General features: G+C 48.1%; 1 protein-coding gene across 5 annotated transcripts in view; it reads right to left on the reverse strand.

Annotated features, from left to right (window-relative positions):
- The window catches only part of INAVA (innate immunity activator), a 202,543-nt gene that overhangs the window by 4,065 nt on the left and 176,130 nt on the right, over positions 1–22,348 (reverse strand). For 4 of the 5 annotated variants that reach the window (XM_088445759.1, XM_088445758.1, XM_088445760.1 and 1 more), the window contains one exon: positions 5,710–6,160. In XM_088445759.1, coding sequence (XP_088301885.1) covers positions 5,710–6,160 — 451 coding nt within the window. Of the gene's footprint in view, positions 1–5,709; positions 6,161–6,233; positions 6,369–22,348 lie in introns of all 5 variants that reach the window. The other variant, XM_088445763.1, reaches the window with a different exon arrangement.

Here is a 22,348-nt window from a genome sequence, read left to right on the forward strand (position 1 = left end):
TAGTATTTATTAATAAAAATAGTAAAAGTATAAGGTAATATATGTTCAGCAATAAATAATGCAACACTGAATAAACAAATTGATCTAAAATGGACTGCTGTCATAAACAGGTGCCTTCATATGTTCATACATGACAATAATATTCAATTTCATAAATGTATTAAAATGATGTCAACAAATATTAAAAAACAATTGTTATGCAGAATGTAAACTTTTTTGTTAAAAATGGCAGTGCTGTAAAAAAAAAAAAAGTCTTGGAATAAATGAAAGTTTTGATGATAAGTTGTAAATAGAGAAAAGTGTGGTGATATGTGGCTTGAGTCTTTATCTCGTTCTCCCTCTGAGTAGATGCAATGTGAACTTGCAGAAAAGTCTGTAGAAAGCTACCTCCGTGTTCAGTGTTGCCGTCTGCTGGGTATGTTGCTGCCTCCGTCACGCTGCTTCCCGGGTCTTGGTGGTAAAGTAGGAGAAAGTCCTAGGTGGGTCCCGTGATGGCAGCTGGATCGTCACTCTCTTCGGCTGTTTAGAAGTGAGGGGTAGCCGGCGGTGAGCGTGCACACCTGTGTCACCGCCGGCTCCCTTCTTCCGGGTAGCGCTCCGTGGGGGGCTATGTATTTGTTCATTATTAGTTGGTAGCATAAGGGAAATAGTAGATAAAGGATTTATTGCTATGCAAAACTACACTTTTAACCTTATTATGCCACGCTGTATATACAAAAGGTAGGTCCACTCTCTGTGAAATATGTGTAGTATATTATGACAGACTGTTATATATCAGAGAACAGCTGTCTATTTATACATAATTCTTTTGCCACACGAGAGTACTGGGTTGCTTATTTATCGGTGCCAGCTGTACTCTCTCACCAAATAGATCTAACATCATCCACTTTTAAGTATTTACATCGTAACCGAATAGGATTTTATTTCAGTGCAGCATTACATGCTGTAATCTCTCACATCAACTATAAATCTCATATAGGACTACTAATTATTCATAGGATATGGTGACATGTAAATAAAGCATACTATCCATATCTATTAAAACACACAGCGGGAGTCTTTTATTTTAAACACAGTATTTGACTGCTGGCGACATTGGAGCTGCATCATCCAACGCAATCCCTGACACTGACACCCCCCCGAAATGCCCGCCGACTTGAGCCACCCCCTCTGTCACCACCCAGGAACGCCTATTGGAACTGCATGGAGATCCATGCCATTCCGACTTGCATCCGACGGCGGTGACCATCGGGACGCATGCGCAATGCATTTTGGATGCATGCACATAAGTAAAACACAGGGCACTTGGTCCCGATGCTTTACTTCTGTCCGAGTCTGAATCAGGCCCTGAGAGAAGAAGGTTGAAGGTACATAGACACAATGCTGATGTTTTTGCAGTTGGGCGATTATTGGTGGACTGAACATACGTATGAGTTTTGGATGTAATGGGGGGTGGCAACTCAAAAGCAGGCGTGTTGTGGCCTTTTTGGGGGCATGTCGCCACACTCACTAACAACCTATTAAATGACTGGTCATATACTAGTCCCTTATATTTGCCAATAGGCGGCATCTCCTGCAAACATTACTTTCCTGTAGCTGGCAGTATAATGCATCATGCCACAGAGGTGCAGGCAGCATGGTTAGGGAGATGACAACAGTGACCACACCTTAATTTCAAGGAAAGTAGACCTTGTATAGCTGGCTGGATGTTATCAGGTAGTGTGGGTAATGCTGCATAATAGCCCTTACTGCCCTGACTGCAAACTTATCCTGTCCGTCTGTCACAGCAGTGGGAGCCTATGGTGGGACGCACACCCTGGCTACCACTGCGCATGGTGGAGACAGGAAAGGCCATAGCGGATTTTCATATAGACTAGTATTATGCACTCTGCATATGATGTGTCACCCAAGCCTTAATCCCAGACTTCTATAATACTTAAATGTGCCTGTGCTGCTGGGTTCTCATCTGCAGGTCTGTCCAGTCTCCACTGCGGCAGTGAGAGCTATTGGCGGTGCATGCATTGGGGGAGGGTTAGGTTAGGGGCTCCTGGGGGGCTTAGAGTTAGGCACCCCCCCAGGAGAATTAGGTTTTGACTGCGGGGACGGTGGGTTAGGTTTAGGCAATTAGGGGGGGTTAAGGTTAGGCACTAGGAGGGAGGTTAGGGTTATGCACCCCTAAGGGAGGGTTAGGGGGGTAGGGTTATTTATACTTACCTAAATCCCCTGTCGGGATCTTCACTGCTGCCGGTTTGCCTTACAGCCGGCGGTCATTCATACTGATTCCACTCACCTCTCTTATGAGTTGTTCATCTTCTCTTCAGTCCATGTAGGCGTCCAGAGGGTTAAAAAAAAAAGAGAAATCCTGATACCATGCTGGACATGCTATTCATAGGATATGGTAGAATACACACTGACATGTAAATAAAGCATACTATCCATATCTATTAAAACACACAGCGGGAGTCTTTTGTTTTAAACACAGTATTTGACTGCTGGCGACAGTGGAGCTGCATCACCCTTCAACCTTCTTCTCTCAGGGCCTAATTCAGACGCGGACAGAAGTAAAGCATCGGGACCAAGTGCCCTGTGTTTTACTTATGTGCATGCATCCGAAATGCATTGTGCATGCGTCCCGATGGTCACCACCATCGGATGCAAATCGGAATTGCATGGATCTCCATGCAGTTCCAATAGGCGTTCCTGGGTGGTGACAGAGGGGGTGGTTCAAGTCGGCGGGCATTTCGGGGGGGTGTCAGTTTCAGGGATTGCGTTGGATGATGCAGCTCCATTGTCGCCAGCAGTCAAATACTGTTGGACATTCTGTGCAACCAAAGGGTTGCTCAGATATCCAATGGTGCAGCCGATGTCCACTCAATCTGCACCAAAGCATAATGGAGCTGCAGCTGGTGGGATACTCAATAGACAGCTCATCGGTTGCAGCATTAGCATCATTTCACAGAAGTGGCTGCGACAGAAAATCAGTTCCTTGGTCTAAAGACAGCCACATACAGGCGATTCGGTCACTCAGCAAAGTGGCTGTCTCACTTCTGGCTACAGTTTCACTTCTAGCCAAGCCGATAGTGGTAATATTATGCCTATATTTATTTACCAACATTTGATCCGTTCAATCTCCATTCATTTTTTTAGTGCGTAATATGGTTACAAAGCTCATATAAAGTCTGTTATTCCAAGATTTGTTAAAGTATATGGTTGCTTTTACTCATTTGCAGTGGTAAAGTATATGACGATATGCAAAACTAACATTTCTCTTACTGCTTTAATTATAATGCTATAAGACTTCATTCACTTACATTTTCCGTACTGTAGTGATGACGATTGATGTCTCTACCATCGCTGGCTTTAAACCACTGACAGAAAATCATTGATGGTTTAGTCAAACATTGGACCGGCAATGCCGTTGTTCTTCAACATCGGGACATTGCCATCCATGGTGGGGTATCGGTGCAAACACGTGCCATCGGCCATAGACCATCAATGGTAGCAAAACCACCAATGGTCGATGGTCCTCCCTACCATCTTGCCACTTCTAATTTTACACTTCAATTGTTGCTCATCTGTAAATCTTCATTAAATCCCATTTTACTGTACATCACTATACAAAATATGTAAGAACCAAACTAATGAATTTCCTTTCTTATGTTACCTGGTTCTTCATTTCCTCTAGTTGTTCTTGCTACTCACAACATTTGGATAAATATTGATGTAACATAGCATATTTACATACTGTAGCACATTTGTTGTCTGTCAGTAATCATCAACAATTATAAAATGGTCAGCAAGGAATATTCAAAAGTTTTGCAATAACGTCAGGATGCCTTTGGAGTGCACTAAAACTTAAACCTGTTTTCCTAAAATACTGCTCTAGTTTTTTCAACATGTTTCACTTGCAGAGATGCTCTCTCTATATATATACATATATATATATACATATATATATATATATATACACCCATATATATATAGTAAAGTGTAGGGTACCGGCGTCAACTTATTTGGGGTGTTTGCTCAAAATAGTAAAAAAGAAAGATATTTTATATACTGTATATACATATATATATATATATATATATATATATATATATATACACACACGTGTGTACGTACTCTCTATGTATACAGGGTGTCGGCTAGGCCAAATAAGGTGGCACATATTGTATACACCTGGTAACAATACGTGTACAGGGTCTCAGCGACTAACGTGACTAACTAGAGTGCTATAAAGAACATATGTATACACTGAAGTGTATAAAATTATGAAATTTATTCATTAAAGGAGGAAAAGAAAAAAAATATATATGTAAATAAATAAATAGACTAACATATATGCATGAGCCTTCACGTGCTTCTATAGGCTCTGCCAATGACCCTCAGGTCTGTATGTACCATGTGCAACAATTAAAGTGCATAGAATAAAGTGCAAATTGCTATAAATAATACAAAATACAATAGCTTAGATAAATAATGATAGGCGATTTGAAAAACAATTGATGTCATAGACACAGCATAATTAATAGGAAGCTTAAAGGATGTTTCTAAAAAACAATCTAAAAGACTCCTAAAAAAATTAAAACAGATTCTTAAAAACACAATAATTCATAAGGTGCTTATCTCAATGGTTCATTTAGGCAAGAGGCAGCTTCCCAACACGTTTTGTCCTTCTTGGACTTCATCAAGGGGTGCTGCTGACCTGGGGTAACTGTTCTTTATACCCCTTTCAATCAGGACTAGATTATGCCTCGTTATGCCTACTTGTAACCTCACTTCCAGTTTCCAGGATATGGAGTATAATTCTTGGTAATAAATAGCTTATAATATTATTTACTAGATGACCCGGTAACCGCTGCACCAATGTTTTGACCTCCCGTGGGACACTGTGACCCGTGGGTGGAGACAGAACCTGCAGGCTGTCTCAACGGGGCGCCGCACTGGAGGGAAGGGTGCTTTCTGTCCTTTAGAAATAGGGCAGGGTGCGGCGCCCCACTAAAACAGCCTAGCGGGAATGCTAATACTGTTATGGGGCTAACGGTATCCTCGCACTGGCTACACTATTTATGATATGAGATCAGATAAGGAAACAAGAATGTACATGCATATTCAATTATACACACTAATAACATTTCTCCTTATAGTAACTGTTATCCCAGTTAATATGGCGACTGCTAAGGAACTTCAATTGATGAGACCATAGAGCAGACATACACCACAATGGGGACTGTATCACATGATGACTGTGGAACGCAAGCAGGATAACTCTACCACACATGCGCAACATGATGGCCCCTGCATGATGACTGTGGAACACAAGCCAGATGTCTCTACCACGCATGCGCAACGTGATGGCCTCCGCATGAGGAAGGCAGACTGTAACCGGAGGAGTGGGGCAGTGAACACATGCCAAGGAGAAGCGGATATAATGGCAACCACGTGGGGATGTCTCATAAGGATGGGCGGCAATGGGAGACGCAACTGGGCGGAAGTACCCGTGAGACTCGTGATTCAGCCAGGAGGACATTAGCAATATAACTTATTTATCGGTATGGCTCACGAATAGACTCACATGGATCATCTAGTAAATACTATTGAAAAGCCATTTATTACCAAGGATTATACTCCATATCCTGGAAAGCAGAAGTGAGTTAATTTCTTTATCTAGCATTTAGACTAATCCAGGCATAACACAAGACCAACCTGTGCTGTCTGTGTCTGTGAGCATCCAATATGACTTCCAGATGTTCCACTGTGCAGCCTTACAGCTCCTTTTCTATCCAAAGACCTTGGTCTTGGAGCATCAGCTTCCTTCATTTGTGCTCTGATATGCCAGTATCTTAGTTCTTCAGTGACTTCAGACTTTGAGGGTGTGCACGTGACATTGTGTTCACTGACAGATGGTGGACAGGCAACCATAAGAACCTCTGCTTTTGGTGAAACAGGGCAATATGCTAAATTGTAGGATAGTTGAAGAGTAGATGAATCGGGGAGTGAGTCAGATAAGGAGAAAGAACACACAGGGTTTGAGGATGTAAATGCAGGGTTTGAGAGTGAAACAGCGTAGAAAGGTGTAGATGCACTGTAGAAACTTGTTGCTCTGTGGGGAAGTATACGGTCCCAAATTTCATAGAATCCCTGGGTGCTCTGGACTCTGCAAAGAGTAAATAATATTGACACAAAAACATAGCACAAAAAATACTATTTAATGTAAATTTTCCACCAACCTTCTAGAAACAGAAACACCCTTTTTGTTGCTGTTTTCTGGGATGTTCTGTGTGTTTATGATTTCGACACAATTAAGATAGTCAATTTCTGTGGGCAGTTCCTGAGGGCTGGTTAAAGGGGTTACTGAAGGACTGCTTCAAGGATAAGAGGATGACACATGAACAAAAACACATGGTTGGTGGTTGACTAACTGCTTAATGAAACTTCAACAGCTTTATTTGTCAGGGCCTATTCATAATATAATTTATAATTAATAACAAAAAATGCTGTTTTCAAGGCCACATGTAATGTTTTATTATTTTTTTCCATTTATAGCTAATACTTAAATGAACACTATCATTAAATATAACAAAGAAAAAACCTATAGTATTTAATACAACACTAACTATTGATTTGCTTGATATGCATTCTTCTTTGAGCAAAAATGTACATTTATTGAGATATCCCTGTTTAAGTTGGAAATTGCTATAGCTCAAACTCCAGGTTGCTCCTCCAGGAGGCTTCACTTCCTTTACCAAGATGGCCCTGAGGCTAGTACTGTGAATACATGGACCAATAAGTCCACTGTGTTAGAATGCTACAGAGGGAGATGTAAGTCTTCCACTTAACTCCTAAGAGACTTGCGATTACACGCTTCCAGTGATCCTGCACCACTACCTGGCAGCACACAGGCACCATCTTAGGCACATGCAAGACATAGACTGCTACATAACACAGAGTAAAGACAGCACAGAGTATTTCCAACGCATTGTGTCGGCACAGAAACTGATTACAGTACAGAGGTTGCATAATATGTGTGTAAGAAACATGCACACAAGAACTACACCTATAATTCGGGTTTAACAAGCTAAAAGGTGCAGAAACTGATACAACATCAAAGTTTGCTATGGAAATGCAATTATAGTGTGAAAGGTTGTGGAAAGTTATGGTAGATCATGGTGACAGTGCAAACCCAGAGGATGTAGAGAGAGCCTTGGGTACTATTGGCTTAAGTGTAGAGCAACACGTGTCCTATATAATACATAGAAAGTTGTCAACAAAAGACATGTATACAGCACTGCAGGCAGCTTACCAAGATGGAGTTCTCATGATTAAGACATGCACTATGCAATGCCAAGTTATGTGAATCCAGCAGTATGAGTGACTATATTGTCAAAATTATTTCTGTTTCTCAGCAATTAATGTCTTTTGGAGTGCAAGTAGATAATGAAGAGATTGCTACAGTTATGCTACAAAACTTGATACATGAGTCTGACTTCTTGGTTGTGGCATTGGAAGCAAACACAGAGCAAAGTTACTACAGTTTCTAGAAGGTGTAGAAGTTGTGCCCTGTTAGTCAAATGCTGAGAGTACTACATTACACACAAAGAGTGAAAAATTTTGAAAATTCAAGTCTAAGTTCTACATATGTCACAAGATAAGAATCAGAATCCTGTGCAAAGCAAGAAATGCAACAGCAAAGATGGATCAGCTCTGAGTATTACAGATAGCCACAGAAATAACTGTTGGCAGCACTCCCAATACATAGGCTGTAAAACAGACGGTGCCCACCTAGGTATCCACATGTATAGGATCCAATATAACAAGAGCGACAGCCGGTACTCGCACTATAATTTCCAAACACAACTGGATGAAGAAAATCAACGTTTCGAGACTGTTTATTGTCTCTGGTTGATGACGAGACAATAAACCGTCTCAAAACGTTGATTTTGCGCTAATGAACAGTATTCAGTGGACATAACATGTCGATACTATATACAGTTCTTTTCAAGTTTTTATATGGCTGCTTTTCCCCCAAAATGGTCTTTTGCCAGAAAAGACTAAAGGATTTTTACAAAATGGTTGTCTTGGGGAGCGCCAAGCAGTGGCGTCAGAAGGGGGGTGCAGGGGGTGCGGGCCGCACCCGGGTGTCACCCGCCGAGGGGTGACACCAAGGTGCAGGCTCCCCCTCGGTGACAGGAGGCGGGTGCTGCACTGTAACATCATGTGCAGCACTCGGCTCCTGTCACAGAGAGGGAGCCTGCACTGCCCGCACCTCCGGCACCCCCCATTGATAACTAAGTACTGGCGGTCTCGGGATGCGAAGCCACACCCCCGTTCCCAAGGCCACGCCTCCTCCGCCGAGGTCACGCCCCTTTCCGGCGGAGTGCGCGGCTCCGCCGCGCTCAAGGCATCCCTCCCCGCACCGAGTGTCACCGCGGGGAGGGACGCCTCTGGTGCCAAGGTAAAATGGAGTCTATAAGCCCCTTTCTCTTTATATATAAATCTTTAGTCTTGACTTTTTAGGGTGACATGGGTTAAAATAATTCCTCCTATTTCATCTACAATGAGACGTTCACATCTGAGATCACCCAAATAGATCAAAATAACAATTTATTTTTCCTTAATATACAGTTTTATTCTAAAAATACATTAAAAACTTTTCTTATCGTACATACACATACACAATGGTCTTGATGTATAACAAATGTTAATTACACTTGCTGTCACCCTTAAAAAGGATGAGCTCTTGACAGCTAGTTCAGTCACTCTCCTCCAGTATCTGCCGTGCTGCCAATCACTGATGATCGCTCAGCACAGCAGAACCTCCACACAGTGACTGCAGATAATAGCAGCCGCTGGGAAAAAGTAAATGAATCCCCCTCACCCCCATAGAATGTACTTGGTGGCTGAAGCTGCTGTGAAAAGCTAAAGTCAGGATGGTCACAATGTTCCCGCTGTTGATGATTTAAAAAAAAAACTATTTTTTACAGAGATATATATATATATTGGATAAGTTGAAGTACATGTTCTTCATCTAATTCACTCATACAAAAAAAGACAATTTCTGAGCGGCTTTTAGAAAAAAAAATGTGGTAGTTAAGTGAATAATAAACAGTTATCCACAGAAAGGCATTAATTGGACTTCACGTGACGAATTAAAATTCAAAATGCTATGTAATATGCTTCTAGTGCAGGCACCCACAAAATCTATAGTGGGGAGTGCCAGTTATAGCGGAACTTTATTATTATTGCTAGCCAGTATGTGTTGTTCTTAATCAGAGGTGTGGATCAAACTTGAAGTACAATCTAAGTACTAATTTTAATATCTATATCACTGCATTGCTGGGTAGTGCCATTTTTTCTCTATTTTTTTCCTCACAAAAACTCTGCTGTATATTTGTAATAGATATAACACTGTTGGGATGTGCCTTGATATGCTCACCCACCCAATATGTGCGTATATCAGAGTGTGACCGCACATCCAACAGTGGTATAACTATCACCAGGCCTTGCTCCAGGGCTAGTAACGCCCTGTTTCGGCCGAGAGCAGTGCGCACAAATGGAGGCGTGGCCTAATTGCCATAGGCTATGCCCCTTATGTGATGTCATTTGGGGGCGTACCAGCATGGCACGCCTCCCATGTAACATCAGGCTGCGGTCAAGCCCAGCACTCATCACTAGCTGAGCTTCCCCCAGCCCCCTCCCGGCACTGAATGGATGCCGTGCACATGCGCACAGCATCCATCCAGCTAACACCCAACTTGACCATCCGCGGGACACTTCAGCCCACGGGTGGAACAGTGGGTCAGTGCTATCCCGCTGAAATCGGGATGCTGGGGAAGGGTGCACCCTCTATGGGGTGGTGCCCCTGTTCAACCGCTCTGGTTGAACACACCAAGTGCCGACCCTGACTGTCACCCTATCAAAATAGGGTTAAATAGATACAGAATAAGAGGAAAACTGTTTAATTTGAATTATTTTTAATGAAAAAACATGTAAATGGATAACAGTGTAAGTGAATAAAAATAGATAACATTTTTCAGAAATGTGTATGTCTGTTAGTGAGGCGGTGATGTGCTGCTGTCAGTGAGGTGGTAAACTGCTGCTGTTAGTGAGGCATTATGTGGTGCTATTAGTGAGGCGGTGATGTGCTGCTCTCAGTGAGGCAGAGAAGTGCTGCTGTCAGTGAGGTGGTAAAGTGCTGCTGTCAGTAAGGCGGTGGTGGGATGCTGTGAGTGAGGTGGTAAAGTGCTGCTGTCAGTGAGGTGGTAAAGTGTTGCTGTCAGTGAGGCAGTAAAGTGCTGCTGTCAGTGAGGCGGTGATGTGCTGCTGTCAGTGAGGCGGTGATGTGCTGCTGTCAGTGAGGCGGTGATGTGCTGCTGTCAGTGAGGCGGTAATTTGCTGCTGTCAGTGAGGCGGTAATGTGCTGCTGTCAGTGAGGTGGTAAAGTGCTGCTGTTAGTGATGAGGTAATGTGCTGCTGTCAGTGAGGCTGTGATATGCTGCTGTCAGTGAGGCAGGGATGTGCTGCTGTTAGTGAGGTGGTAAAGTGTTGCTGTTAGTGAGGCGGTGATGTGTTGCTCTCAGTGAGGTGGTAAAGTGCTGCTGTTAGTGAGGCGGTGATGTGCTGCTGTCAGTGAGGCAGTGATGTGCTGTTGTTAGTGAGGTGGTAAAGTGCTGCTGTCAGTGAGGTGGTAAAGTGCTGCTGTCAGTGAGGTGGTAAAGTGCTGTTGTTAGTGAGGCGATGATGTGCTGCTTTCAGTGAGGCGGCGATTTGCTGCTGTCAGTGAGACGGTGATGTGCTGCTGTCAGTGAGGCAGTAAAGTGCTGCTATCAGTAATGTGGTAATGTGCTGCTGTCAGTGATGCGGTGATGTGCTGCTGTCAGTGAGGTGGTAAAGTGTTGCTGGAAGTGAGGCGGTGATGTGCTCCTGTCAGTGAGTTTGCAAAATGCTGCTGTCAGTGAGGCAGTGATGTGCTTTTGGCAGTGAGGCGGTTATGTGCTGCTGTCAGTGAGGTGGTTAAGTGTTTTTGTCAGTGATGTACTGCTGTCAGTGAGGCGGTGATGTGCTGCTGACAGTGAGGCGGTGATGCGCTGCTCTCAGTGAGGCGGTGATGTGCTGCTGTCAGTGAGGCAGTAATGTGCTGCTATAAGTGAGGTGATAAAGTGCTGCTGTCAGTGAGGCAGTGATTTGCTGCTGTCAGTGAGGCTGTGATATGCTGCTGTCAGTGAGGCAGGGATGTGCTGCTGTTAGTGAGGTGGTAAAGTGTTGCTGTTAGTGAGGTGGTGATGTGTTGCTGTCAGTGAGGTGGTAAAGTGCTGCTGTTAGTGAGGCGATGATATGCTGCTTTCAGTGAGGCGGCGATTTGCTGCTGTCAGTGATACGGTGATGTGCTGCTATCAGTGAGGCAGGGATGTGCTGCTGTTAGTGAGGTGGTAATGTGCTGCTGTCAGTAAGGCAGTGATGTGCTGCTGGCAGTGATGTGCTGCTGTCAGTTAGGCAGTGATGTTCTGTTGTCAGTGAGGTGGCAAAGTGCTGCTGTCAGTGAGGTGGTAAACTGCTGCTGTCAGTGAGGCGGTGATGTGCTGCTGTCAGTGAGGCGGTGATGTGCTGCTGTTAGTGAGGCATTATGTGGTGCTATTAGTGAGGCGGTGATGTGCTGCTGTCAGTGAGGCAGAGAAGTGCTGCTGTCAGTGAGGTGGTAAAGTGCTGCTGTCAGTGAGGCGGTGATGTGCTGCTGTCAGAGAGGCGGTGATGTGCTGCTGTCAGAGAGGCGGTGATGTGCTGCTGTCAGAGAGGCGGCGATTTACTGCAGTCAGTGAAACAGTGATGTGCTGCTGTCAGTGAGGCAGGGATGTGCTGCTGTCAGTGAGGTGGTAAAGTGCTGCTGTCAGTGAGGTGGTAAAGTGCTGCTGTCAGTGAGGCGGTGGTGGGATGCTGTCAGTGAGGTGGTAAAGTGCTGCTGTCAGTGAGGCGGTAAAGTGCTGCTGTCAGTGAGGCAGGGATGTGCTGCTGTTAGTGAGGCAGGGATGTGCTGCTGTTAGTGAGGCAGGGATGTGCTGCTGTCAGTGAGGCGGTGATGTGCTGTCAGTGAGGTGGTGATATGCTACTGTCAGTGAGGTGGTAAAGTGTTGCTCTCAGTGAGACAGTGAAGTGCTGCTGGCAGTGAGGCGGTTTTGTGCTGCTGTCTTTGAGGAGGTAAAGTCCTGACGTCAGTGAGGTGATAAACTGTTGCGGTTAGTGAGGAGCTGATGTGCTGTTGCTAGTGAGACAGTGATTTGCTGCTGTAAGTGATGTGGTCAAGTGCTTTTGTCAGAGCTGTTCTGCTGTCAGTGAGGAGGTGATGTGCTGATGTCAGTGAGGTGGTAAAGTTTAGCTGATAGTGAGGAGCTGATGTGCTGTTGTCAGTGAGAAGGTGATTTGCTGCTGTAAGTGAGGTTTTAAAGTGCTGCTGTCAGTGAGACAGTGATGTGCTGCTGTCAGTGAGGAGGAGATTTGCAGCTGTCAGTGAGACTGTGATATGCGGCTGTCAGTGAGGCGCTTATGTGCTGCTGTCAGTGAGGTGGTAAAGTGCTTTTTTCAGTGGTGCTGCTGTCAGTGAGGCAGTGATGTGCTTTTGTCAGTGATGTACTGCTGTCAGTGAGGCGATGATGTGCTGCTGTCAGTAAGGCGGTGATGTGCTGCTCTCAGTGAGACGGTGATGTGCTGCTGTCAGAGAGGTTGTAAAATTCTGCTGTCAGTGAGGCGGTGATGTGCTGCTGTCAGTATGGTGGTATACTGCTGCTGTTAGAGAGTCAGTGATGTTCTGCTGTCCGTGAGGTGGTGATGTGCAGCTGACAGAGAGGTGGTGAAGTGCTGCTGTCAGTGAGGCAGTGATGTGCTGCTGTCAGTGAGGCAGTGATGTGCTGCTCTCAGTGAGGTGGTAAAGTGCTGCTGTCAGTGATGCGGTGATTTGTTTCGGTCAGTGAGGCAGTGATTTGCTGCTGTCAGTGAGGCGGTGATGTGCTGCTGTCAGTGAGGTGCTAAAGTGCTGCTGTCAGTGATGCGGTCATGTGCTGTTGCCAGTGAAGTGGTAAAGTGCTACTGTTAGTGAGGTGCTGATGTGCTGTGAGGGAGGCGGTGATTTCCTGCTGTCAGTGAGGCGGTGATGTGCTGCTGTCAGTGAGGTGGTAAAGTGCTGCTGTCAGTGATGCGGTGATGTGCTGCTGTCAGTGAGGCAGTGATGTGCTGCTGTCAGTGAGGCAGTGATGTGCTGCTGTCAGTGAGGCAGTGATGTGCTGCTGTCTGTGAGGCAGTGATGTGCTGCTGTCTGTGAGGCAGTAAAGTGCTGCTGTCTGTGAGGCAGTAAAGTGCTGCTGTCTGTGAGGCAGTAAAGTGCTGCTGTCTGTGAGGCAGTAAAGTGCTGCTGTCAGTGAGGTGGTAAAGAGCTGCTGTCAGTGAGGTGGTAAAGTGCTGCTATCAGAGAGGCGGAGATTTGCTGCTGTTAGTGAGGCGGTAAAGTGCTGTTGGTAGTGAGGCGGTGATGTGCTTCTGTCATTGAGGTGGTAGTGCTGCTGTCAGTGAGGCGGTGATGTGCTGCTGTCAGAGAGGTGGTAAAGTGCTGCTGTCAGTGAGGCGGTGATGTTCTGCTGTCAGTGAGGCGGTGACGTGCTGCTGTCAGTGAGGCAGTGATGTGCTGCTGTCAGTGAGATGGTAAAGTGCTGGTGTCAGTGAGTCGGTGATGTGCTGTCAATGAGGTGGTGATATGCTGCTCTCAGTGAGGCGGTGATGTGCTGCTGTCAGTGAGGTGCTAAAGTGCTGCTGTCAGTGATGCGGTCATGTGCTGTTGCCAGTGAAGTGGTAAAGTGCTACTGTTAGTGAGGTGCTGATGTGCTGTGAGGGAGGCGGTGATTTCCTGCTGTCAGGGAGGCTGTAAAGTGCTGCTGTCAGTGAGGTGGTAAAGTGCTTTTGTCAGTGATGTGCTGTTGTCAGTGAGGTAGTGATGTGCTGCTGTTAGTGAGGCGCTGATGTGCTTTGAGGGAGGCGGTGATTTCCTGCTGTCAGTGAGGTGGTGATGTGCTGCTGTCAGTGAGGCGGTGATGTGCTACTATCAGTGAGGCGGTGATGTGCTGCTGTCAGTGAGGCGGTGATGTGCTGCTGTCAGTGAGGCGGTGATGTGCTGCTGTCAGTGAGGCGGTGATGTGCTGCTGTCAGTGAGGTGATAAAGTGCTGCTGTCAGTGAGGTGGTAAAGTGCTGCTGTTAGAGAGGCAGTGATGTGCTGCTGTCAGATAGGCAGTGATGTCCTGCTGTCAGAGAGGCAGTGATTTGTTGCGTTCAGTGAGGCGGTGATTTGCTGCTGTCAGTGAGGCGGTGATGTGCTGTCAATGAGGTGGTGATATGCTGCTCTCAGTGAGGCAGTGATGTCCTGCTGTCAGTGAGGAGGTAAAGTGCTGCTGTTAGTGAAACAGTGATGTGCTGCTGTCAGTGAGGTGGTGAAGTGCTGCTGTCAGTGAGGCGGTGATGTGCTGTCAATGAGGTGGTGATATGCTGCTCTCAGTGAGGCAGTGATGTCCTGCTGTCAGTGAGGAGGTAAAGTGCTGCTGTTAGTGAGGCAGTGATGTGCTGCTGTCAGTGAGGCAGCAATTTGCTGATGTCAGTCATGCGGTGATTTGCTGCTGTCAGTGAGGCAGTGATGTGCTGCTGTCAATGAGGTGGTAACGTGCTGCTGTCAGTGAAGTGGTAAAGTGCTGCCGTCAGTGAGGCAATGATGTGCTGTCAGTGAGGCGGTGATGTGCTGCTGTCAGTGAGGTTGAAAAATGCTGCTGTCAGTGAGGCGGTGATGTGCTGCTGTCAGTGTGGTGGTATATTGCTGCTGTTAGTGAGGAAGTGATGTTCTGTTTTCAGTGAGGTGGTGATGTGCTGCTATCAGGGAGGCTGTAAAGTGCTGCTGTCAGTGAGGTGGTAAAGTGCTTTTGTCAGTGATGTGCTGTTGTCAGTGAGATAGTGATGTGCTGCTGTTAGTGAGGCGCTAATGTGCTTTGAGGGAGGCGGTGATTTCCTGCTGTCAGTGAGGCGGTGATGTGCTGCTGTCAGTGAGGCGGTAGGCGGTAAAGAGCTGCTGTCAGTGAGGTGGTAAAGTGCTGCTGTCAGTGAGGTGGTAAAGTGCTGCTGTCAGATAGGCAGTGATGTCCTGCTGTCAGAGAGGCAGTGATTTGTTGCGTTCAGTGAGGCGGTGATTTGCTGCTGTCAGTGAGGTGGTGAAGTGCTGCTGTCAGTGAGGCGGTGATGTGCTGCTGTCAGTGAGGTGGTAAAAGTGCTGCTGTCAGCGAGGTGGTAAAGTGCTGCTGTCAGTGATACGGTCATGTGCTGTTGTCGGTAAAGTGGTAAAGTGCTGCTGTTAGTGAGGTGGTGATGTGCTGCTGTCAGTGAGGCGCTGATGTGCTGTGAGGGAGGCGGTGATTTCCTGCTGTCAGTGAGGCGGTAACGTGCTGCCGTCAGTGAGGCAGTAATGTGCTGCTGTCAGTGAGGCGGTGATGTGCTGCTGTCAGTGAGCTGGTAAAGTGCTGCTATCAGTGATGCGGTGATGTGCTGCTGTTAGTGAAGCGGTGATGTGCTGCTGTCAGTGATGCGGTGATGTGCTGCTGTCAGTGAGGCGGTGATGTGCTGCTGTCAGTGAGGCGGTAAAGAGCTGCTGTCAGTGAGGCGGTAAAGAGCTGCTGTCAGTGAGGCGGTAAAGAGCTGCTGTCAGTGAGGCGGTGAAGTGATGCTGTCAGTGAGGCGGTGAAGTGATGCTGTCAGTGAGGCAGTGATGTGCTGCTGTCAGTGAGGTGGTAAAGTGCTGCTGTCAGCGATGCGGTCAGGTGCTGCTGTCAGTGAAGTGTAAAGTGCTACTGTTAGTGAGGCGGTGATGTGCTGTTGTTAGTGAGGTGCTGATGTGCTGTGAGGGAGGCGGTGATTTCCTGCTGTCAGTGAGGTGGTAATGTGCTGCTGTCAATGAGGCGGTAATGTGCTGCTGTAAGAGAGACGGTGATGTGCTGCTGTCAGTGATGCGGTAATGTGCTGCCGTCAGTGATGCGGTGATATGCTGCTGTCAGTGATGCGGTGAAGTGCTGCTGTTAGTGAGGCGGTGATGTGTTGCTGGAAGTGAGTCGGTGAAGTGCTGCTGTGAGTGAGGTTGTAAAATGCAGCTATCAGTGAGGCGATGATGTGCTGCTGTCAGTGTGGTGGTATATTGCTGCTGTTAGTGAGTCAGTGATGTTCTGCTGTCAGTGAGGTGGTGATGTGCAGCTGACAGAGAGGCGGTGAAGTGGTGCTGTAATGTGTTGCTCTCAGTGAGGTGGTAAAGTGCTGCTGTCCGTGAGGCGGTGATTTGCTGCTGTCCGTGAGGCAGTGATTTGCTGCTGTCAGTGAGGCGGTGAACTGCTGCTGTCAGTGAGGCTTTGATGTGCTGCTGTCAGTGAGGCTTTGATGTGCTGCTGTCAGTGATGCGGTCATGTCCTGTTGTCGGTGAAGTGGTAAAGTGCTGCTGTTAGTGAGGCGCTGATGTGCTGTGAGGGAGGCGGTGATTTCCTGCTGTCAGTGAGGCGGCAATGTGCTACTGTTAGTGAGGCGGTGATGTGCTGCTGTCTGTGAGGCGGTAAAGTGCTGCTGTCAGTGAGGCGGTTATGTGCTGCTGTCAGTGAGGTGGTAAAGTGCTGCTGTTAGTGAAGCGGTGATGTGCTGCTGTCAGTGATGCGGTGATGTGCTGCTGTCAGTGAGGCGGTGATGTGCTGCTGTCAGTGAGGCGGTGATGTGCTGATGTCAGTGAGGCGGTAAAGAGCTGCTGTCAGTGAGGCGGTAAAGTGCTGCTGTCAGTGAGGCGGTAAAGTGCTGCTGTCAGTGAGGCGGTAAAGTGCTGCTGTCAGTGAGGCGGTGATGTCCTGCTGTCAGTGAGGTGGTAAAGTGTTGCTGTCAGTGAGGCGGTAAAGAGCTGCTGTCAGTGAGGCGGTGATTTGCTGCTGTCAGTGAGGCGGTAAAGTGCTGCTGTCAGTGAGGCGGTAAAGTGCTGCTGTCAGAGAGGCGGTAAAGTGCTGCTGTCAGTGAGGTGGTAAAGTGCTGCTGTCAGTGATGCAGCGATGTGATGCCGTTAGTGAAGCATTGATGTGCTGCTGTCAATTTGGTGGTGATGTGTTGCAGGAAGTGAGGCGGTGATTTGTTGCTGGAAGTGAGGCGGTGATGTGCTGCTGTCAGTGTGGTTGTATAATGTTGCTGTCAGGTAGGCGGTGATGTGCTGCTGTCAGTGAGACGGTGACATGCTGCTTTCAGTAAGGCGGTGATGTGCTGCTGTCACTGAGGTTGTAAAGTGGTGCTGTCAGTGAGGCGGTGATTTGCTTCTGTCAGCGAGGCGGTTATGTGCTGCTCTCAGTGATGCGGTGATTTGTTGCGGTCAGTGAGGCGGTGATTTGCTGCTGTCAGTGAGGTGGTGAAGTGCTGCTGTCAGTGAGGTGGTGAAGTGCTGCTGTCAGTGAGGCGGTGATGTTCTGCTGTCAGTGAGGCGGTGATTTGCTGCTGTCAGTGAGGTGGTGAAGTGCTGCTGTCAGTGAGGTGGTGAAGTGCTGCTGTCAGTGAGGCGGTGATGTTCTGCTGTCAGTGAGGTGGTAAAGTGCTGCTGTCAGTGAAGTGTAAAGTGCTACTGTTAGTGATGCGGTGAAGTGCTGCTGTTAGTGAGGCGGCGATGTGTTGCTGGAAGTGAGTCGGTGATGTGCTGCTGTGAGTGAGGTTGTAAAATGCAGCTATCAGTGCTGCTGTCAGTGTGGTGGTATATTGCTGCTGTTAGTAAGTCAGTGATGTTCTGCTGTCAGTGAGGTGGTGATGTGCAGATGACAGAGAGGCGGTGAAGTGCTGCTGTCAGTGAGGCAGTGAAGTGCTGCTGTCAGTGAGGTGGTAGGGAGCTGCTGTCAGTGAGGCGGTGATTTGCTGCTGTCAGTGAGGCGGTGCAGTGCTGCTGTAAGTGAGGTGGTAAAGTGCTGCTGTAAGTGAGGTGGTAAAGTGCTGCTGTAAGTGAGGTGGTAAAGTGCTGCTGTAAGTGAGGTGGTAAAGTGCTGCTGTCAGTCAGGTGGTAAAGTGCTGCTGTCAGTCAGGTGGTGATGTGCTGCTGTCAGTGAGGTGGTAAACTGCTGCTGTAAGTGAGGTGGTAAAGTGCTGCTGTTAGTGAGGCGGTGATGTGCTGCAGTCAGTGAGGAGGAAAAGTGCTGCTGTTAGTGAGGTGATGTGCTGCTTTCAGTGAGGCGGTGATTTTCTGCTGTCAGTGAGGCAGTGATGTTCTGTTGTCAGTGAGGTGGTAAAGAGCTGCTGTGAGAGAGGTAGTAATGTGCTGCTGTTAGTGAGGCAGTGTTGTGCTGCTGTCAGTGAAGCGGTGATGTGCTGCTGTCAGTTAGCTGGTGATTTGCTGCTATTAGTGAGGCGGTGATGTGCTGATGTCAGTGAGGTGATAAAGTGCTGCTGTTTGTGAGACAGTGATTTTCTGCTGTCAGTGAGCCTGTGATTTTCTGCTGTCAGTGAGGCAGTTATGTGCTGCTGTCAGTGAGGCAGTTATGTGCTTTTGTCAGTGAGGTGGTAAAGTGCTGCTGTCAGTTATGCGGTGATGTGCTGCTGTGAGTGAGGTGGTAAAGTGCTGCTGTTAGTGAGGCGGTGATGTGCTGCTGTCAGTGAGGTAGTAAAGTGCTGCTGCTAGTGAGGCAGTGATGTGCTGCTGTCAGTGAGGTGGTAAAGTGCTCTTGTCAGTGATGTACTGCTGTCCGTTAGGCGGTGATGTGCTGCTGTCAGTGAGGTGGTAAAGTGCTGCTGTTAGTAAACAGTGATGCGCTGCTGTCAGTGAGGTGGAAAAGTGCTGCTGTCAGTGATGTGGTGATGTGCTGCTGTCAGTGAGGTGGTAAAGTGCTGCTGCTAGTGAGGCAGTTATGTGCTGCTGTCAGTGAGATGGTAAAGTGCTTTTTTCAGTGATGTGGTGTTGTGCTGCTGTCAGTGAGGCGGTGATGTGCTGCTGTCAGTGAGGTGGTAAAAGTGCAGCTGTCAGCGAGGTGGTAAAAGTGCTGCTGTCAGTGATACGGTCATGTGCTGTTGTCGGTAAAGTGGTAAAGTGCTGCTGTTAGTGAGGTGGTGATGTGCTGCTGTTAGTGAGGCGCTGATGTGCTGTGAGGGAGGCGGTGATTTCCTGCTGTCAGTGAGGCGGTAACGTGCTGCCGTCAGTGAGGCGGTAATGTGCTGCTGTCAGTGAGGCGGTAATGTGCTGCTGTCAGTGAGGCGGTGATGTGCTGCTGTCAGTGAGCTGGTAAAGTGCTGCTATCAGTGATGCGGTGATGTGCTGCTGTTAGTGAAGCGGTGATGTGCTGCTGTCAGTGATGCGGTGATGTGCTGCTGTCAGTGAGGCGGTGATGTGCTGCTGTCAGTGAGGCGGTAAAGAGCTGCTGTCAGTGAGGCGGTGATTTGCTGCTGTCAGTGAGGTGGTGAAGTGATGCTGTCAGTGAGGCAGTGATGTGCTGCTGTCAGTGAGGTGGTAAAGTGCTGCTGTCAGTGAGTTGGTAAAGTGCTGCTGTCAGCGATGCGGTCAGGTGCTGCTGTCAGTGAAGTGTAAAGTGCTACTGTTAGTGAGGCGGTGATGTGCTGTTGTTAGTGAGGTGCTGATGTGCTGTGAGGGAGGCGGTGATTTCCTGCTGTCAGTGAGGTGGTAATGTGCTGCTGTCAATGAGGCGGTAATGTGCTGCTGTAAGAGAGACGGTGATGTGCTGCTGTCAGTGATGCGGTAATGTGCTGCCGTCAGTGATGCGGTGATATGCTGCTGTCAGTGATGCGGTGAAGTGCTGCTGTTAGTGAGGCGGTGATGTGTTGCTGGAAGTGAGTCGGTGATGTGCTGCTGTGAGTGAGGTTGTAAAATGCAGCTATCAGTGAGGCGATGATGTGCTGCTGTCAGTGTGGTGGTATATTGCTGCTGTTAGTGAGTCAGTGATGTTCTGCTGTCAGTGAGGTGGTGATGTGCAGCTGACAGAGAGGCGGTGAAGTGGTGCTGTAAGTGAGGCGGTGATGTGTTGCTCTCAGTGAGGTGGTAAAGTGCTGCTGTCCGTGAGGCGGTGATTTGCTGCTGTCCGTGAGGCGGTGATTTGCTGCTGTCCGTGAGGCGGTGAAGTGCTGCTGTCAGTGAGGCTTTGATGTGCTGCTGTCAGTGAGGTGGTGATGTGCTGCTGTCAGTGATGCGGTCATGTCCTGTTGTCGGTGAAGTGGTAAAGTGCTGCTGTTAGTGAGGCGCTGATGTGCTGTGAGGGAGGCGGTGATTTCCTGCTGTCAGTGAGGCGGTAATGTGCTGCTGTTAGTGAGGCGGTGATGTGCTGCTGTCTGTGAGGCAGTAAAGTGCTGCTGTCAGTGAGGTGGTAAAGAGCTGCTGTCAGTGAGGCGGTGATGTGCTGCTGTCAGTGAGTCGGTGATGTGCTGCTGTCAGTGAGGTGGGAAAGTGCTGCTGTCAGTGAGGTGGTAAAGTGCTGCTGTCAGCGAGGTGGTAAAGTGCTGCCGTTAGTGAGGCGGTGATGTGCTGCTGTTAGTGAGGCGCTGATGTGCTGTGAGGGAGGCGGTGATTTCCTGCTGTCAATGAGGTGGTAATGTGCTGCTGTCAATGAGGCGGTAATGTGCTGCTGTCAGTGAGGCGGTAATGTGCTGCTGTCAGTGAGGCGGTAATGTGCTGCTGTCAGTGAGGCGGTAAAGTGCTGCTGTCAGTGAGGCGGTGATGTCCTGCTGTCAGTGAGGTGTTAAAGTGTTGCTGTCAGTGAGGCGGTAAAGAGCTGCTGTCAGTGAGGCGGTGATTTGCTGCTGTCAGTGAGGCGGTGAAGTGCTGCTGTCAGTGAGGCGGTAAAGTGCTGCTGTCAGTGAGGCGGTAAAGTGCTGCTGTCAGTGAGGTGGTAAAGTGCTGCTGTCAGTGAGGCGGTAAAGTGCTGCTGTCAGTGAGGCGGTAAAGTGCTGCTGTCAGTGAGGTGGTAAAGTGCTGCTGTCAGTGAGGTGGTAAAGTGCTGCTGTCAGTGAGGTGGTAAAGTGCTGCTGTCAGTGATGCGGCGATGTGATGCTGTTAGTGAAGCATTGATGTGCTGCTGTCAGTGTGGTTGTATAATGTTGCTGTCAGGTAGGCGGTGATGTGCTGCTGTCAGTGAGGCGGTGACATGCTGCTTTCAGTAAGGCGGTGATGTGCTGCTGTCACTGAGGTTGTAAAGTGCTGCTGTCAGTGAGGCGGTGATTTGCTTCTGTCAGCGAGGCGGTTATGTGCTGCTCTCAGTGATGCGGTGATTTGTTGCGGTCAGTGAGGCGGTGATTTGCTGCTGTCAGTGAGGTGGTGAAGTGCTGCTGTCAGAGAGGTGGTGAAGTGCTGCTGTCAGTGAGGCGGTGATGTGCTGCTGTCAGTGAGGCGGTGATGTGCTGCTGTCAGTGAGGTGGTAAAGTGTTGCTGTTAGTGAGTCAGTGATGTTCTGCTGTCAGTGAGGTGGTGATGTGCAGATGACAGAGAGGCGGTGAAGTGCTGCTGTCAGTGAGGAAGTGAAGTGCTGCTGTCAGTGAGGTGGTATGGAGCTGCTGTCAGTGAGGCGGTGATTTGCTGCTGTCAGTGAGGCGGTGCAGTGCTGCTGTAAGTGAGGTGGTAAAGTGCTGCTGTAAGTGAGGTGGTAAAGTGCTGCTGTCAGTCAGGTGGTAAAGTGCTGCTGTCAGTCAGGTGGTGATGTGCTGCTGTCAGTCAGGTGGTGATGTGCTGCTGTCAGTGAGGTGGTAAAGTGCTGCTGTTAGTGAGGCGGTGATGTGCTGCAGTCAGTGAGGAGGAAAAGTGCTGCTGTTAGTGAGGTGATGTGCTGCTTTCAGTGAGGCGGTGATTTTCTGCTGTCAGTGAGGCAGTGATGTTCTGTTGTCAGTGAGGTGGTAAAGAGCTGCTGTGAGAGAGGTAGTAATGTGCTGCTGTTAGTGAGGCAGTGTTGTGCTGCTGGCAGTGAAGCGGTGATGTGCTGCTGGCAGTTAGCTGGTGATTTGCTGCTATTAGTGAGGCGGTGATGTGCTGATGTCAGTGAGGTGATAAAGTGCTGCTGTCAGTGAGCCTGTGATTTTCTGCTGTCAGTGAGGCAGTTATGTGCTGCTGTCAGTGAGATGGTAAAGTGCTTTTGTCAGTGATGCGGTGTTGTGCTGCTGTCAGTGAGGTGGTAAAGTGCTGCTGTCAGTTATGCGGTGATGTGCTGCTGTGAGTGAGGTGGTAAAGTGCTGCTGTTAGTGAGGCGGTGATGTGCTGCTGTCAGTGAGGTAGTAAAGTGCTGCTGCTAGTCAGGCAGTGATGTGCTGCTGTCAGTGAGGTGGTAAAGTGCTTTTGTCAGTGATGTA

This window comes from Taudactylus pleione, unplaced genomic scaffold (genome assembly GCF_031769625.1).
Source record: "Taudactylus pleione unplaced genomic scaffold, aTauple2 ptg000387l, whole genome shotgun sequence".
NCBI classification, from domain to species: domain Eukaryota; kingdom Metazoa; phylum Chordata; class Amphibia; order Anura; family Myobatrachidae; genus Taudactylus; species Taudactylus pleione.